We start from the raw sequence: 18,870 nt of genomic DNA on the forward strand, positions 1-18,870 counted from the left end.
CACATGCATAACAAAAAAAAAAACATTTATATATTTTCACTTGGGGAAAAAACTGTCACTCACAAGTCTCGGTAGAGCCATTCCTGTTACAGAACAAACAAGTTTTATTGTTGAACCATAGTGTATGTAGCCATCCCGAACAGTGAATTCCTCTGACTCCGACTCAGCATCATCCACTAAAGGAATATTAGAATAAAATAATACAAAATAAGTTACTGTCAAAAAAAAAACTTAAATCAAGTTACAAACAAAATACTGTCAGATATTTTCTTTTGGCTGCAAAATCGTTCAAAACACTGGCACTACTGAACATTTTTTGCATATGCTCAAAAATCAAATATTTGCATTCATGATGAAGCATTTTAACAAATATTTTAATTTGTAACTGGAATTACTCATAGGTCAGGTTACTCACTTAAAATAGCAACTTGAGTTATTCTATAATCAACTAATTTATTTTATAAAGTTGAAAAGCCAAAATTGTAAGATGGAAACTGCGCTCATTTTGAGAAAAAAAAACTACTACTTTAATCAGTATAAAATGTGCTTTATTGTATTATGCAACAAATTTTTTTTGTGTGTTGCATCTAGAACAAATTCTCTCACAATACAACTCTTATTTAATGTATGTTTATGAAACAATGATCCTAGAATACAAAATTTTCAAAATGCAAATTCAGTCTCCTCTTCCCCCCATGCACAACAAGGCATACGTCACACGTGTCATACAATTCTATTCTTTTCTAAAAGAAGCCAAACGTGAAAGCTCAATCGATGAAGAGTGATTCTCAATGTTCAATCACTTTACCTTAAAGAAAATAATCAAATCCTCCCCAATGTGACAGACATGTCATATAGCCAGGTGTCATCTTGTGCTTGGAGGAATCAAAGCTCTCAGAATCAAATTGATCTTGCAGACCGAAATTAAATACAGCAGACTTCCAATTATCTGACACTCATTGGACCAGAGGACTCTTAGATTATCAAAATCATTTAATAACTAGGAGTACATATTACGTCTTCTATTAGTGAACTTTCCTAAATTTACAAAAAACATCTAACTATAATGAATATTAGTGGTGTAGTAGAATTTCATCTATAGTATTAATAAACTATAATACTATAGAAGAAATACAATTGAACCTGCTATAGTGAACGTAGATTATAACGAAAGTAAAAAATATGGTAAACCACACAAATGCTAGTTCTCTAAGTTATGCTTAAGGAAATAATACATTAGCATAAATATAATTTATAGTGGGTAAAAATAAAATGAATAATACAAATTTAAGGAGCAAATCTGTCATTACTTTTTTGTTGAGTAACTACAGCTGCAGTAAACTGTCATAGCAATAAACTCAACATATTAAACTCATATTTTTCCCTTTTCATTACAGCGTTAATTTCTACAAAGAGATCGGTTAGACTTGAACACAAATGTGATGGCACAAATAAAATTTCACTTACACAGATGAATGGTAAAGGCACCCCATTGAGTAGAGCTTGCATGAAAGTTCCCGTTTTCTACATGAAGATATCTCGTGCTCACGGTCTGTGATCGCAGTCTATTGAACAAAGCTACTCTAGAACCAGATGCTATACACACTGTATGGGAAGAAACAGCACCAAATATTGGTATCGTTACATATGAATCAATTTTTATTTAAAAATCTAGATTCACGACAACTAAAATTTTAAAATAACTCAGATGCATACAGTGATGAAAATCTGAATTTATTTCAAACTTTTCTCCCACTATTTCTAGCTGCTACCAATTGGTTGGTCTCAATATGAATTGGTCACAATAATTTGAGGTGAATGGGGACCAAGACCTCACTGGATCAATGAAAACTAATTATGGAAAATGCATAAGATGATAGTTTTATTCATTTTTTGAATAGGTTGGGCTGTGTCATCTGTAAATTTGCATATTTAGGCATGAACCATCTTTTGGATATTGTTACAATACCACATGGACAGCCCATTCATTGCCCGTAATAAAAGAAGTCATCAATGAAGTATCAATTGATATGTCTTAACAATACATATTCGAAGAAACAATTAACATCTTTGCGATATAATTTCAACAAATTGAAGACAAAAAAAAAAGAAAATGAATCAAAACAAGTCTGGCACTCAGGCTTTGGGGATGTATTAACATTGGATTTGTCAGTGTGAACTGTTAAATTTTATATAAATTATGTAGATTACTTCCTGATGCAATGAATGAACACCAGAACTCTACCACATGAGTTATCTCTTTGCTGAGATCTTTTCCAGCTCAGTTTTGTGGCACAACTACCGTGATACACAAGTCTTATACCAAGTACCTTTAAACTCTACAAATATTTTAAATATACCTTCCTGTATGACAAAAGAAAAATCTTCCTTTTCCCCGTATTACAAATTTTCTCACGTATAACAAATCATCAAAAGCAATTAAAAGCAGCCTACTGAGATCATCGTCTACTCTCGATGGGAGCAGTTAAGGGTTAAATGGTAATTCTTTCCGTGATGTGATGCTTAATTTTTCAAGTTTGAAGTTGGCTACCACACCCAAAGTCAAAGAAATTTCCCAAAAAAAAAAAGACCCAATTCCATTCGCATCAGAAAGATCATATTGCAGTGAAACCTCCTTTATACGACGTTCAAGAGGCTGAATCAAAACATTGTATAATATGTAAATCGAATAACTATGACTTTTTAAAATAAATGACTTCCCCCCCCCTACAGGCAATACAAAATATTATAAAATTCAATGTGTTTAATTTCATCTCCAATTCTGTTATTTAAGAAATGTCATTTCAACCATACTTGAGGGGAAAAAAATTAAATCACATTTCAAATCTCTTAAAGAAATAAAATTTAGTGCAACATTACCTTTGGGACATGATACTGGGTAAAAAATTGAAAAATTGCAACAAAATCTCCTCACGTTGGAAAAATTTCCCATCTTGGACTCCCATGTTATTGGCAGTAGATGATTTGCAACCAGCAGCTTGGTCTTTGATTTTGTTTTATAATTGCTTTCAAAGTTTACACAGAGATATTCAATTGCTTTGCAAGATAAAATTTTGCCATTAATTTAAAATTCTTCCCAAATTTTCTGGTTTTTTTTAGATAAAGCGTTTTTAATTTTCTTGACATTACGAATGACAGATCTAACACAATCAGCAAGCAAACCACAACAAAAGAAAATTCTACAGCAAATGAGCGAAAGAACTTTCTGTGTGTGTGTGTGTGTGTGTACCGTATGTTTCTCTTATCATCAGATCTGTACCCTTCAAATGCTTACAATGCGCTTTCTCACTCTCTGGGGATAACTTTGAAAACGTTTGGTAGGGGGAATTCTGATAGGACATATGGCAGTTGAAACAATTGAAACCCGATTGTTTGGAGCTTGCTGCATCTGTGTATTATCAGAAACAAGCAATAAACAAATCACTTGATTTATATGGAGGAACCCTTGGAAGTGCACGCGAAGCCCCTCACCGGTTGTGAACCACTGATCTAGAACATTCAACTTTCGAGATTCTGATTTTTGATGCTATAGTGAATGGCTATAACTTTTTTGTTTATAATTTCATTTTTAAAAATTTATACTTACAATCTGCATTTTTGATTGATTGCTTCTTCTTGGAAGGTTTTGATATGACTTTTATTCGCTTGCTGTGGAAAACTCCTACGTCTTCACCGCTTCCGTAAAAAAGTTTCACAGACAACAGGAAATGCTTTCTTTTGTCAGAATCGCTAATATACAGGGTCTTGGCTGCACAATAATTCTTTAAAACAGAAAAAACAGTGAAAAAAAATTATTAATTTGGTTAATAGCCTTTATAATATAATAATATAATAAGCTCTTTACTTCATCTTAACCTCAATAAAGGTTATCAAAATTATTAACTCAAAAGCGTTTGCAAGTTTGGCTTAAATACACTTTTTGGAATGGAAATTTTGGGCAAATTAAACAATTGCTTAACCTCGTTAGAGAAAGTCAAAGAAATACCAATAATATTTCATACTATCTGACAAAACAATGATTCAATCATGTACAGGCGTGAGAAATATTTGATTCATGTTCAGTGCTGTCTTAATGCATGAACCCTTCCAGGCATGGCCCAAAGGCCTCAAGAGAATAGGGGGACCTCATATAAAGGAGATACGATTGAACATTTCAAGAGTAACATGTAAATTTGCTGAGTAGAGCCTCGAAAAAATGACTTGGCCCGGGGGGGGGGGGGGCATGATGTTCTTAAGATGGCCCTGTTCATAGAGTTCATTTCAGGGGGGTTGCAATTGTATTTTTTTTTACCATATTTTTCTATTTTGCAATCATTTCAATGAAGAATGAGCACAACAAAGAATTTTTCGTGGAGAGAAACTTACGACAATAACAAAACCCAGCAGTTCACTCTCAACGTTGAAAGCTCTTTTTAAGGTAGAAGAATTACAGTAGATGTTGATCAAAAGACTTTTCCCAAGTCCCTCTGTATATATTTGAGCTCCTCTCATTCTTGATTAAACTATTTTTCCTCTTAAGAAAAAAAAATGTTGGTCTTGTCAAATTCATTACATCAAAGTTTTATTTTAGTTCTTGTAGGAACTAATCAAGTTCTACCGTGCGAAAAAAAAAAAAAAGTTTTTTAAACAGCATGGATAATTTACATCAGATCAGAATGAATAATTTATTCTCAAACATTATTCACTCCGGCGTACCTTCCCATTGAAATCCAATTGCTGCATCTCTTGGTCAGAATTCCCAATACCTATGAAGGCACACAACTGTGAAGTTTGTTCAGATTCTCCCTCACGAATCAACTCCTCTTGTTTCTTCCGCCATCCATCGCCCAATAAATATATACAAGGTGGAGGACAGAAAAACCTATTATAAACCAAAAGTGCAAACATGAATTTTCAATCACTTTATTTTTGTTCACAGTCATTTTTATACACATTATCACTGAGTAGATCAAAACTCATAATTTTCAAAACTGACTCCAAACACTTTTATTCTGATGCCCCTTATTGGGATTCAAACCAAGCATCATCAAACTGGAGGATGGCATGCTAACCACTCAGCTGCCAGGCAGCAAATTCAAATTTTCATTAGTAACTGAAATCTCTTCGTCTGGCATAGTAAATGTTACAGGTGCATCACAGATAAGTTTGTAAACCTCAAAGTTTTAACTTAAAACTGAAGACTACTACTTAACCATACATTCAAATTGTAAACATTCCTCTGGAAAATTTCAAATTAATTGGCGCATGCCGGAATGTGTGTGTTCTGAGTGTATTTGGTGTCCTAACATATTATTGTTGTCAAAGTTATGCATGTTTTATGTTCTTGTGGGGTGCCATTTGTGTTCTAATGAAAGTGAAGACTGAATCTTCACTTTCACTTCACTGATATCTTCTTTCTTTAACACAAGCTATTATTACAAAGCCATGTTTGTGGCTTTGTAATGTGAACAAATCTTTTCATAGCAACAACTGCACCTATTCCAAATAGTTTCCTTGTTTTCCCAAATAGATTTTCTAAAATTAAGAAATTGATTTTAAAATGACAGTGTGATATTTTCCAAGTACAATAAGTAACAATACAATGGCAAACAATTTTGGTACTCAGAACATGTAATAATAATTTTATGAAAAGTGCTACAGTCAATGCTCATTATAACGACCGGTATGATAAGTCCGAGATTTTTCCCTAGCCATGCTACATTATTTTCAACCCTATATAATAACTTGAAAATATTCCATTCATTAAATTGTCAGAATTCAGTTCCACCTGCTCAGGTTTTTTTTTCCATATAACTTGTATGTATTTCAATTTTTCCCAGGGAAATATGGTCAGCCTATCCTTAACCGTTTATTTGACCAATAAAGGTACATGAACCATAAATTAATTTAGATTATATTATCGTTTTCCAACCTGAGATATTTTCATTCTACTACGTATACAAAACAAAATGAATGTAATTGTTTATTCTGTCCAAATACAAAATTTTTCAAGAAGCTTAATTTAATTATGTTTTAAAACTTTCAATAAAACGACCATCCAATATAACGCCTGTTTTATTGGTTGTGTTATTTAGGCCTATTTATAAATAGGTAGGCAACATGTCATTAAACTTTTTTTAAATGAAGAAATTCAAATGCCTTACCTTTTCTCATTACCATAAGACTTCTGAGCAACTTTGGCATGAAGGATAACCAACACCATGTCCCCTCTTTCCCTAAGGTACTTTTTCATTGCCTCCCTGTCAAGGAGGAAAACAATGCCTATGAATACAATCCAGTTTTTACTTCATATCAGAAAAGTTCATTTTATAGAAAATTTGTCACAGAGGAGTAAATTTCATGCAGATCGAAATCCGCTGGCTTCCAAAAGTTGTCTGTGTGATAGCTTATATAATATACATATACAGTGAAATCTCTTACTAATGGAAACTCTTGTTTGCTCAGTCTATGGGGGAACACTGCACAGGGAAGGGTGAAGCAATCCAAACAAAAGGTAGTCACTGGGGGATAAATCAGGACTGTAAGGAGCTTGTCTCAAAGGCTGTAAAGTGAACCACCTTTGGTTTTTCAGTTGATAATGTAGCAATCCGTGGTCTTTCATTGTAATGGAGAAGAATACTCCGTGGAAGCCACAGAACAAACATTTTTTGGTGGTCAGGGTCGTGTGTGTGTTTTTTTGAAGTAACTGTTAAGAGGGCCACCCACTAACGCCTTATCTTTCTGGAATAAAGTGATGGTTAATATTTTGAACCAGCTTTGTTCATAATAAAGCTTAAATAAATAATTAATAATAATAACAATAATAATAGCATAAATAATTATTCATTATTTTTTAAATTTCACAATTCTTTCCCAATTTCCAACAATTTTCATCAAAGAAACTTAGAACAGAAAAGTGTTCAAAAGTCCAAAAAATACTCCTTCACAATATGGAAAATTGTCGCATGGTACCAAAGAAATTATGCATGAAAAAAAAAGATTTAATAATAGTCTAACAGACATAAAATTATAAAAAAAGATGAAATTTTTATCTCACCTGGTGAGTCTGAGCTCCTTCCTTCTAAGAGAAAAAAAGTGAATGTAATACACTGAGAAAAAAGTGTAATATTCTGAATAATTTTTAACTGAAAAACATTAGTTTCAAGAAACAAGTAAATAGTACAAATAAATACTAGTTCCCAGTTCAAAATAAATTTTATAATGAACATGATTTTTCATTGAAAATGTTACTCGAGACAAATAGCCATGCACAGGTAAACATGACTAATTCAAACTTGGGTAATTTGAATTTCTGGATAATTAAAATTTTATGAATTCCCCTTGCAATTCCTATTCAATTTAACTCTAGAATACTAACTATACACCTCAGAAACCTATAGTCTGTAACATATAGGTAACATTAAATTTTTATTTTATAGTTAGTATTTTAGGGTTAATGTAGAAATTACTTGTTTAATTTGACTTGTTTATTCTAATGTTTCAAATAATTTCAAGTTTGATTTAGACTGTGTCATTTGCAAAATGTCTCTTTTCTCAGAATACCTGGACAATTTTAGTCATTTTTTTCTTTATTCTGCAGTTTATTGATATTTTATAGAATGTAACACGTAACCTGCATTAAAACATAAAAAAATATAACAAGAAGTCTGATTTTTTTTTTAGTTTGGGCTAAGTAAGAAGTAATGCTTTCATCATCAGTCCTACATACACACTGGCTTTTGTATTTCCGTGGGCAACTAAAGTTTAACTGGATATTTGATGACTTCATTAGTACCTGGCAATAACAGATGCAAATGCTACTGCCTAAGAAATACAAAGTTTGTGTGTGTATGTAAGTGGCAATCAACTTCTCTATCTGGCAATCACAGACAGTGCTGAAATCCCACTCACTTCTCTGGTAAATTGGGTTGGAGTTCATGACTCTCTAGCATTATCATGGGCTTATTTCGGAATATCAATGTAGCTTAGAAACAGTTTCCACCATAACCAACTGAAATTTATGCTCTGATTCAACTCTAAAAAACAAATTGCAGTTGACTTACAGATGCAGACATTGGTAGAAAAATTACAGAATAAAGTTGCATTGAACCTTCCCATGAAGATGAAAAAATTAATCTAAAAAAACAACAGAAACCTCTATTCCAACAATTGCAGCCACTATCAACAGGTTAGAAATATTAAAATTACATCTTTCATTCCCTAAATTAACTTGACGATCTTTTAAAATGTTAAGAACATTGGAAGAGAAAAATCCCAAATTTGCAAATAAGATCATTTTCGTGATCATTTATGTTTTACACAAACACTAGTTGAAACAAGAAGTGATAGGATTCAGTGCATTTTCATAAACAAGAGTTTTTGATTTTTGGTGAAAGAATAATTATCATACATTGATTAATTGAATAAAAAAAATTTTGGATAATTCAAATTTGGATTCTGCTATACTCTTGAGCTTCGAATCAACCAAGTTCAACAGGTATTCTTTAGAGATGATAAGTGGACCTAAATTTACATCTGTAATTACAATAGCATGCATCACACCAACAGCAGCAGTACAGTTCATCTCCATACAAGGGCGATTCACTTGGGATTTTACCCCAGAAAAAAGAAATATTACCTTGAAGAGAGAACATATCAAGGATAGAATTTGAATACAAAGTGCTATTTTAACCTCTCATCTGTATTCACAAGGCATTTAGTCTACTCAAGAGCTTCTTATTTCAGTATTGACCAATTCAGGCACTTTGTGAAGATGATTTCTCAAAGAAACATTTTTTCCTCTTGCTAAGACTGTTTTAATGCATAAGTGCAGTGGGGGAGTCTTGTAATAATGAGATTTGGTGCTGTGATTTTCGAAAGCAAGTACAGAAACTTTTAGGCAGGCACCTTGAGCCAGGCAATGGGGATACAGCACATCTCTCATGCTGGCAAGAAAAAAAAGAAGCAAAAGCCAGACATGCTCACAGACGAGCCCAAACCTGGGGAGAAAATGCCTTGAGCCTGTGTGGTGTGTATCCACCTTCACATATGAAGTCTGCTAATCAGGTATCAATGTGTGTATGTAAATATTATTTTTTCTACTTCTGATTACCTCTGCTCTGTATCATATTCATAAAACTTGTTCAGTTGTAGTCCAGCATAACCTGTACCAATCACAGTAAATTAAGTTCTTGATAGCGCAATAAAAAACATGGTTTGTTTTCTATATGAAAAAAATATAAAAATTTAAAGCTGGCTAAGGATGGAATGATAAAGTAAAAACTAATTTCAACTCACTTAGAACGTAGCCTATCATCAACAGGGGGCGATGGTGTTGGCATGGGACTTGGTGGTGCATGTCCTCCCCGACCTGATGCAAGCATTGGAAGGGCGAGGGTAGCATGTGGTACTAAGGGGCGTTGAGGTGTTGGATGCAAAGGCTCTGTACTAACTGAAACATAAAATGAAAAATATTTTTTTTAATGTAATATTTATAAAAAAAAACTAAAAGATTTATAAAAACTACAACATTAATATTTGAACAGAAATTCAATCATTTGCATGTAGACACTAAAAGGATTAGTGAAAATCCTGTAGAGATTTCTCAAATAACTTTAAAGCAATAATATACACAGATAATCATTGACTTACTGCCTATGGCTACTTATGAACACATATGGCGACAGTGTAGTATAGGCCTAATGGATTGCTAAACTGAAGTATAAATTTGACAACAAAAATATTTTAGGGGGGTTCCCCAGATGTGACAGTACTGCATGGCTTCGTACTTAGTTTTAGTACATAACATAGTTGTCTAAAGGTGAGTATACATTAGCACACCGATCTTGTAGCATACAACCCCCTGCAGCATTTCTAATTCACACATGGGTACACAAACTTCCTTTCTTTCTTTTGTGTTTATTGAAAAAAATTATTCCAGATGAATCCAGTTAAAACAGCTCAAGAGTCATTTACAACACTGTACAAATTACTGAACAACCAACTGTGAATACTTTCATTGCATGGTCAGCTAAACAAATGATAGCACATTCAAGCAAACTATGATGTGTGAATCTAAACGAGTAGAATTTTGTGTAATTCACCTCCTATGTAAAGAAGGTATTTCAGTAAACGAAGCTTTTATTCAATTTGCATTTGCCCAACTTATAATGCAAGCTACATATATGGGGGGGGGGGGGGGGGTTAAAGTCAGAGTAGTGTGGTGTAAGCCACTTTTCAACAATTCTGACTTGAGTCCAGAAATACAATCTAGAAGTGCTAAGCTGTTAAAAGAAAAAATTAACCAAGTCGCAGCTTCAATAGTTTCAACTGGAATTTGAGATTATAAATTTTTTAACAGGGTTCCCAGCAAAATCTGCTCTATCATTTCCCTGACCATGACTCAAAATTTTCCCTGACCAAAAACGCATACACAGGGTTCCCACTCAAAAAATTAGAAAAAATGGGACAGGGGAGGGGTACCCCCTAGACAGCATAATCATAGCATAATATTTAAAAATTCCCTCAGAAATTCATTTGTTTTTATTTGTAAAAAAAATTCAAAAATAATTTATTTTTTCACATCACTATTTCAATATCCTATAAGATTGACTCAAGCTAAAGCAAAATGACAGAAATGACTTGGTAACAAAAACAATTTTTTGACAAAACATTGCATACTTGCAACTAGATAATTCTATCCTGTCTCTCCTCGCAATGTGTTATTATTTTTTCAGGAGTTTTTCCAGAGTCCAGTGTGTGAACTCTTTTTCTCAATGCACAGCAAATTACGAAGGCATGCAAGTTTTTTTTTTAAATGATGGTCCTTTGAGACCACTTACAAAATCACAGTGCAAAATGCATAAGTTGCAAGGTCCAATGTAAATAAGTCCAGGTGAATTGGATGGTTTTACTGCGCTGTCAGGGATTACAAGGGATTTGTTCAGGGGCATAGCCAGAAATTTCGTTTGGGGGGGGGGGGAAGTGATAGAACAATAGGTTTGGCCATCTTTTTGCATTTTTCGGTCATTTTCTCACATTTTGAGGGGGGGGACCAGACTGCCCAAGTTCCCCCCCCCCCCCGCTACGCCCTTGGATTTGTTTACATTTTACTGTTCAATGCCAGTGTCATAATTTTTGATAAATGAAAAACACTTTTATTTCTAGCTCTTTGCAGAGCTCTCTTTGTAAACATTGTTTATACCTCTACATGTCCTAAAAATACAGAAGACAATCCAATGCTATTGGGTAACATCAGTCACAAAACCTAGAGTTGGTGGTTCTTACCAGGGGTGCGAAAGAGCATTTTAAGGGTGCGAGATCAAAAAAAAAAATGTTGACTGATTATTCAGGAAAATTAAAATCAGGGGCAGCTTCCCAATCCACATCAATTTCAAGAAGATTTTTTTTGCAGAAGCTGCAGCCTCTAATTTTTTTATCAGATTCCAATCATACAATAAGTTTTCACATGCAATCTTGAAAAGATCTTCAAACAAAAAAAAAAAGAGCAAAATGTTTGGAGCTTTGAAATCTTTTTAGAAATGACTTGCACTCTGGAGGGACAGTCTTAAAAAACTCATCTCACACTTAATGAAGTATTTTTTACTGAGGTAGTAGGCTTACCTCAAAGAGACTTGTTCTATATAAATTTCACATTGTCAAAAATGTCTATAGCTTTTTCTGAGCATTATACATTTCAAACACATCTTTCTAAGAAAATTCAGAGAAAACAATTCTCTTCAATTTTACCCATTTGTGGTGCCTTGTAATATCTGTGAAATGTGTGTAGTAAGGAAGGGAGAATTCTATAAACAAAAAATATATACCACTGAGTTGTTTCATCCCATCCAACTGCCTTCCATACAACCCACAGGTAGAACCCCCCATCTTGACATATTTGAATTGCCCCCAAAACACAGGCATGAATGAATGATGCCTATTTGCATGCTATTTTGCTGCCTATACAGAGGCAGCAAAAAAAAGCAAGAAGATAAACCATTTTCTCAGAAGAGATAAAAAAAGAAAGAGCTGGTATTGGCTTTGTTTTTTAACAATAGAAAAGGGGGTCTCCTTCTTAGATCCCCCTCCCTTCATCCATTCACTAAAAAAAGCAGGTTCAGTGACCTTGACCAGCATTGGTTAAGTATATGCAAAATATCCTTCAACTGATAAGACATTTTGCTCATGTACACCAAAGTCTCTCAGTAGGAGATCCAGAGGAAAATGCAGATAAAGATTGTTGATAAGGCTCTTAAAATGAGAATAATTGACTTACACCACTCTGACTTTAACACCCCCCCCCCCACATGATTGAAAAGCAGCACTGTGTATTGGAATGGCAAATTTTCAAAGTTAATAATCCATTTTCAAAGCTCCCAAATCCTAGACTGTGACCTTTGTCAGGCTGCAAATTTTCACAGGCTCTCTTTACAACAACTTAATAACAAAAAAAATTCTGATTTCTCTTAACCAAAATCTCATCAGCTTATCTTATCATGAAGTGTGTGTGGGGTGGTCATGTTGGCATCACAAAATACCATGAATATTATCTTTCCAGCCACTGCAGATCAGATGACTTTGTTTTATTTGCTTTTTTGGAAGTATAGGATGTCTTCATTCACGACTCATTCTGTTCATTGTTGGTTCAAAATAGTAGCACACAATTTATTATTCTTCACGTTATACACTGTTTGCATTCAACAGAAGGTTAAATCATGACATATGCTAAAATTATTATGATATATCCATCACACACTTGTTCAAACATTCTTCCCTAATTTGCTTACATGTGTTTCAAATTATCTTCTGAGCTGTACTACAAATACTGTGATACTTTGGCTAATGAACGCCTGGGCTTAAAAATTTTTTGGCTAACAGAGTTTTTTGTGATTTATCATCACAAGAATTACCCTCACTTGAGTCTGATTCACTCTGTCCACCTCTGAATCTTTTTTCAGATACATGTTCACGTCTTTCTGGAATTATTTTAGCCATTTCGTGTAAAATAAAATATTCAACTAATAGAAAATGCATTGAAAAAAAAATAAGCCCATGTTTTCAGTGCAAACATTCTTTCATGCCAAGACTCCTAGCATCGAACTGAAACAGTCTGGACATTCTAGGAGCTAATCTTTTACATCTGCATGTATGAGACACAGAAATGAGCTGACTAAAACATGAATGAATGTGGATACCTATAAACTTGACTGGGTTTTGTTAATATCAGCTAAAGCTGGTGTTGGTTATGCACATATTATAAAATAAAAGAAGAGCTTCAATATCTTTCATCTTCCTATAAATTCTTATTTATCCAATTTTGAAGCTGCTCATTTTAGCCTTCAATAAGTTTTTGCCTTTTTTTATAGTACTCCTTTTCATTTTAAAAACTTTTCTTTACATTTTGAACAGCACCTGGAACAATTTAAATGAGTTTCTATAGAATTCAATGGGAAATCGTGTTTCAGCTAAGGAACATGATTCCGGAATGAATTATCTTCTCAGCTGAGGTATCACTGTACCAAATTGTGTATTTGCCATGTCAAGGTGAACAATCGAATACAGTCTATCTAACTTGGAACGTTTTCCCGCTTAGTACCGCTTATTTTTGTAGGCCCAACTCTAACAAATTCTCATTAAAATTTCTTGTTTAAAGCATTTACCCGCTTGCAGCGTTTTTTGTTATGGTATTTTGAAAATTGTGTGATAAATAGGATATGCTGTATTTGATTTGTTATGAGCTCTATCTGTGATTCATTTGAACAACCCATATATTTGTAAATAAGATAATTAGACACACGAGCATTGCTCATTTTGCTACACCAAAGTTGTTTCATTGCATTCATGATAATTGAATAGGGAGACACCCTAAAATTCTAAATTGACTCCAAACCAACAAAACGAAAATGATTTTAAAGAAATTCTCAACCACCTTTACATCTAAATGTTCCTGAGTGAAGAATGTATTGATGTAATGGTTCTCAACCTGTGGAGTCCTGACCCTCCTCCTTGAGGGAGCATGAGATAACAAAAAAGGAGGTTCAAAGGCAGAAAGAAATGACTCAAATAAAAAAAAATACATATTGACTCCAAAATAAGAATCCTCAAAATGATTTTAAAAAATTCAACAATCAACTGAAATTTAATACGAGGGGAGATTATTGAAGGGAGAGAGAAACTCAAGACAATATGGAAAGTGGGGTCGTAATTACTAAAAGAACACCATTGTAGTTACAGATTTAATTGATATTGAATTGCCTCAACATAAAACATACAAGGAAAAAAAACACATATTGTCTATTTCGAAAAGTTTTTCTTATAAAAAGTATATTACCATTCAATTACCCAAAGAAAATTAATTTATCTACGTAACGATAGGCAGTAAATTGAAACACTGAGCGACAAACTGAAACATTCATGAGACTTTGGAAAGCTATTAGTCCCAGGATAAAACTCCTTCCTAGAACCCGAAAAAAAAAAAGATGCAGCTGAACATAATATTGGAAGTGCACACGGAAACAAAAAAGAGGAAGAGAATCATACACAAAGAGGGAAAAAAACCAATACAAAAATGATGGGGCATTGAACATATAAAAAAACATACTTTCGTACAAATAAATAAATAAATAAAAACACTAAACAGCACTAAATGATCAACACAAAACTAAATTTGTCCCTCCCTCAACCAGTGAGAACACATCTAAGTTGAAGGGACATACTTTGTGGGGTAAGCAATAGGTTAGAATGATGGTATGGGCAAAGAAAACGGAGTACAAGGGTGGGGAACTGCTTCGATCAATGAAACTGAGTGGTTGCCATTAACTGGAAAGCAGGAGAGCCACAACATCTGGACACAGGAGGAGAAATTCCCACGCTTTAGAGTGAATAGGGGGTAGTGGGTGGAATGCAGAGAATAAAGCGAGGCTGGATGGAATGCATCTACGTGGTTCCCTGGAGAGCACTGGAGCTAATCTGCAGGCTGCCTCAAAAACAAGTACAGCAAGTGAAGCTTATAGCAAAGGGCTCTCTCTCTCTCTCTCTCTCTCTCTCTTGCCAACAGCCAATGGAATAGGGAAAGAGGACAAGAGTATATCCCTTGTGAAAAGTAATGTGGGCCAGCACCTGGCTCACAAAAGAGCAAAGCACGCTTCCGTTTTCCATGAGAGAAAGAGACGGGTGGAAAGGTAGGTGGGTAGGTAGGAAAGGGGGTTAGAGAGAGAGATGCAAGTGGAAAAGTGGAAAACGAGCAAGAAGACCATTTTACAGTCAGCTGCATAGTAAGGAATTTTCTCCCAGATGAAACAACAGCATTTCTGGCTTGTGTATGGCTAGAAACTATGTTGGCACGAAGTACTGACAAAATATCTCCAAAATATGAAATAGCCAAAAACTCTTTATTTTGAAATGGAAGTTTTATGGACTTGTGTTCTTGAGAATGTTAGGCTTTCACATGAGACTAATTTATTACATGTTGGAAGCATGCGAGTCAGTACACACTTTTCAGGGAATTCCATTTTATATTCGAAATTATCTGTCGTAAGAATTCTCAAGAGCAACTACATGCATCAAAAATTTATATATGATTCTATATGATCTGAATTTGAATTTTTTTTCCCCTCCTTATAAGGAATTTATATCCAAATAATTATAAAGAACTACTGTTCCACTGAATGAAACCCCTACCAATTTCAAAAACCAACAGATATTTTATTGTTTTCATCTCCTTACATGTATTGCTTTACTAATAGGCTCCAACTTGGCTACAACCAAATGCCAAAGAGATAACGGGACAGCTATTACACGAGCCTACAACTTATGGTCAAGAAATTTTCTTGACCTAAGTCATAGGCTCATGTATCAGAAAATAAGTTTATCAATGGGATGAACCTGAAATAAACAAATCTCCAAATAAGCAAGTGTGGGCTTGAATTAATACTTAAAAGCAATTTAATGCTCCATAATAATGTTACAACTTAGAATTTAACCCTAAGGTGCAGGTTTAAACAACCAGCCAATACGCAAAATCTCAAGGCTTATATGATATGTATGTGAACATTAAGTTTCTGAAGTAAGTTTTTGAAATAGAGCACTCTCGGTTTTTGAGTGTGAAAAAAAAAATCACAAATTATTCTTCATGTCATTTTATGAATTCAAAATAAGGTGATAAGTCAGCATTTTGCACAAAAAGCCCTATCCATTCGATAAGTATCAGCACTATTTGCTTGATATCTCTATAGCTGATAGATTGAGTGTAACAGAACTAGGTAACAGTCGGTTTACTAAATCTTTGACCAGCTTATGCAAATAAAAATTTCTAATTATGCCGAGTAGGGTTCTGCCTATCTCGTGAAGATATTCACGACGATCGAAAAACAGCATGATGAAAAATTTTTCTAAGCGTTTCCATTGAATGTTATAACTCATGCGTCCATGAAACTTTGGTTTTATTGCATAAGGAAAGTTTGTTGACCATATACCAGTCTTATGACGATTCCTAAAATATACTTTTTCTCTTTTATTACATGAGAAATGATACTCTGCACAGTTAAATATTGTCAAGCCATTTGAGAAATGTTCTGAGCATCCAAAAAGAACTAGTGGATCAGCTAAAATTATTATAACTTATAATATAATAATATTGAGCAGTGTTTCCCAAAGTGGGAGATGGAGTGGTTGGGGGATAGATGCCACAGGTATAACATAGGATCCTATGGGCTTGCTTGAGTTGGGTGGGGGGGAATGAGGGGAAAATTTTTCTGAAGAAGGGGTGATGTAGCAAAAAGTTTGGGAAAGAATGATTTGGTTTGGGAAATAATGACGCATTAATTAGACATTAGATTATACATATTTTTGTACTCATATTAATATTCTGCAAGGAAACTATAACAACTCATTCAAATGTGTGGGCTTTATTAATTATTATACAATTATACATTGCCCCGGGAAGAGATATTTCGTAATTGAATATTAGAAAAGTATTATTTTAAAAACTTATTAGATACCTACTTCACATACAATGAGGTGAAATAACAAGTCTTAATTACATGTCCTACAATCAAACAATAACTCTTTCAGACCCAAGCATTTTTTTTTTTTTTGGAATTTTCAAAATGTTTTTGCATTTTTGATACTTAACAAAATGAATTAAAATATAATGTCAAAAGCGGCTGCTTTTTAAAATTCATCTCATACAATTTTTTCTACAATTTTATAGCTAAATTTTATGTAATAAATCACATTTTTCCCAGAGGTACTTTCTCCCGGAAGCCATCTTAAAAATTTCCTGAATGTTCAACTCCAGGGGCAGCAACAAGTGAAAGTCCCCAAAGTTCATATTCATCCTATTCAAAACTTACACAATTCTTTAAGTTAGGGCTTAAGAGGTCAAAGGAAAATATACTGCAGTGAGAAAAAGCAACCCACACATTTGTAGCACCAGTACCTGAAAGGGTTAGAGCACATTTTGCTTTTCTTTTAAGTTCTGTCATTTCCTCCAGATTCCTCCCTTTTTTTCCGATTTTTTCCAGTTTCTTCTACATTCTTGAAAGAAATAGGTTTCTTTTGGAAGAAACCCAACCCTGAAAAGTTCCCCCCCCCCCCCATGCTCAAGCTCAACCTTGTCTCTTTGCAAAGGTAAAAACAACTGACTGATGTGAAGATGAATTCGAAGAAAATTCAACTGCTTCTGCGGGAATCGAACCACTGTCCCCTCTCAATCCGATTGAATGTGCTAGACCAGTGTTTTGCAACCACCGGGCCCTAACGCTATTTACACTGAGCCGTGAGCGATTGCAGTTTCATTTTTCCTATTAATTTCTCGTTAGTTGTGTGTATGACCCGGCCTTTGACTTACACAAAAGAGATTTACCGGGCAGCGGGCTTCCAAAGGTTGAGAACCACTGTACTAGACCACCACACTACAGAAGCAAAGGAACATCTCTCCCTTGAGCATATATAAGCTGAACAGGACCATACATACAGCATTTGGCCCTAACTCATATATGCTGACATTTTCCACCAGATGGTGACCTGTATGAATATGTGATGTCACTCTCCGCTACTCATATAAAAGTTTAGCCAACTGGCTGATACAAAGGGGCCATTCAATTATTATGTCAGCATCGATCGGGGGGGGGGGTCCAATTTGCTGACTTTCGATGACGAGGGAAGGGGGTTTGGATGATGCTTATGCGATCAACAAACCTTTATGAAAATATGAAATATTCTTAATGGCATCTTATTCAGTGGGCCAAAAATGGGGAAAAAACTTTTGATAGTTATTGGGCACCTGAACTAACATTCTCCCTATTGATAAGTCTCCTACAGAGCCACTTTAGTTATCTATAAATGTTTCATGGATCCTTCAAGTGCTCTGGAAATGCGTCCATACCCCTTGAGTACTCTGGAACTGTGCCACGAATGACTCAAGTGATCCATAATTATGACACAGATCACTTCAGTAATCTGGGAATGTTCCGCAGGTAATTTGAGCAATGTAGAATCACACTGGGGACCACTAAGTGCTCTAAAACTGTGCTACATGTCACTCAAAGGATCTCTAAATGTGCCACGGATCGTTTAAGTGTTTTTGGAAACCTACTTCAGTGATCTGAAAATGTGCCATGGACCACTTGAATGCTCTGGAATTGTGCCCCTAACACATTTTTCTTTTTCTCAGTTTTTCAGTATTTGTAACAACACTTTCTGGTTTAGTTTTAATCATGCTCTCATTTCAATGGGCAAGCCCTCCACTTTCTACGTCAAGGGTCTTCGATGCATGGCCCACCAACCTCTTCGGTAACATGTGTGCAGTATGACCAGTGAGCTTAATTAAAATGGCAAAAGTCAGGCCTGCACTGAGTAAATGGTTGAAGG

General features: G+C 34.5%; 1 protein-coding gene across 5 annotated transcripts in view; it reads right to left on the minus strand.

Moving 5' to 3' along the window:
• Positions 1–18,870, minus strand: part of LOC149063793 (recombining binding protein suppressor of hairless-like) — a 100,115-nt gene that overhangs the window by 18,261 nt on the left and 62,984 nt on the right. For 3 of the 5 annotated variants that reach the window (XM_089255572.1, XM_089255571.1, XM_089255574.1), the window contains 7 exons: positions 9,298–9,451; positions 7,058–7,081; positions 6,165–6,260; positions 4,717–4,882; positions 3,608–3,782; positions 1,468–1,605; positions 64–176 (listed from right to left, as the gene is read on the minus strand). In XM_089255572.1, coding sequence (XP_089111698.1) covers positions 64–176; positions 1,468–1,605; positions 3,608–3,782; positions 4,717–4,882; positions 6,165–6,260; positions 7,058–7,081; positions 9,298–9,451 — 866 coding nt within the window. Of the gene's footprint in view, positions 1–63; positions 177–1,467; positions 1,606–3,607; positions 3,783–4,716; positions 4,883–6,164; positions 6,261–7,057; positions 7,082–9,297; positions 9,452–11,825; positions 11,898–18,870 lie in introns of those variants that run through there. The other 2 variants (XM_089255575.1, XM_089255573.1) reach the window with 2 other exon arrangements.

Source organism: Pholcus phalangioides, unplaced genomic scaffold, assembly GCF_987345545.1.
Source record: "Pholcus phalangioides strain wild (caught in Gottingen) unplaced genomic scaffold, Ppha-v1.0 ptg000043l_1, whole genome shotgun sequence".
NCBI lineage: Eukaryota > Metazoa > Arthropoda > Arachnida > Araneae > Pholcidae > Pholcus > Pholcus phalangioides.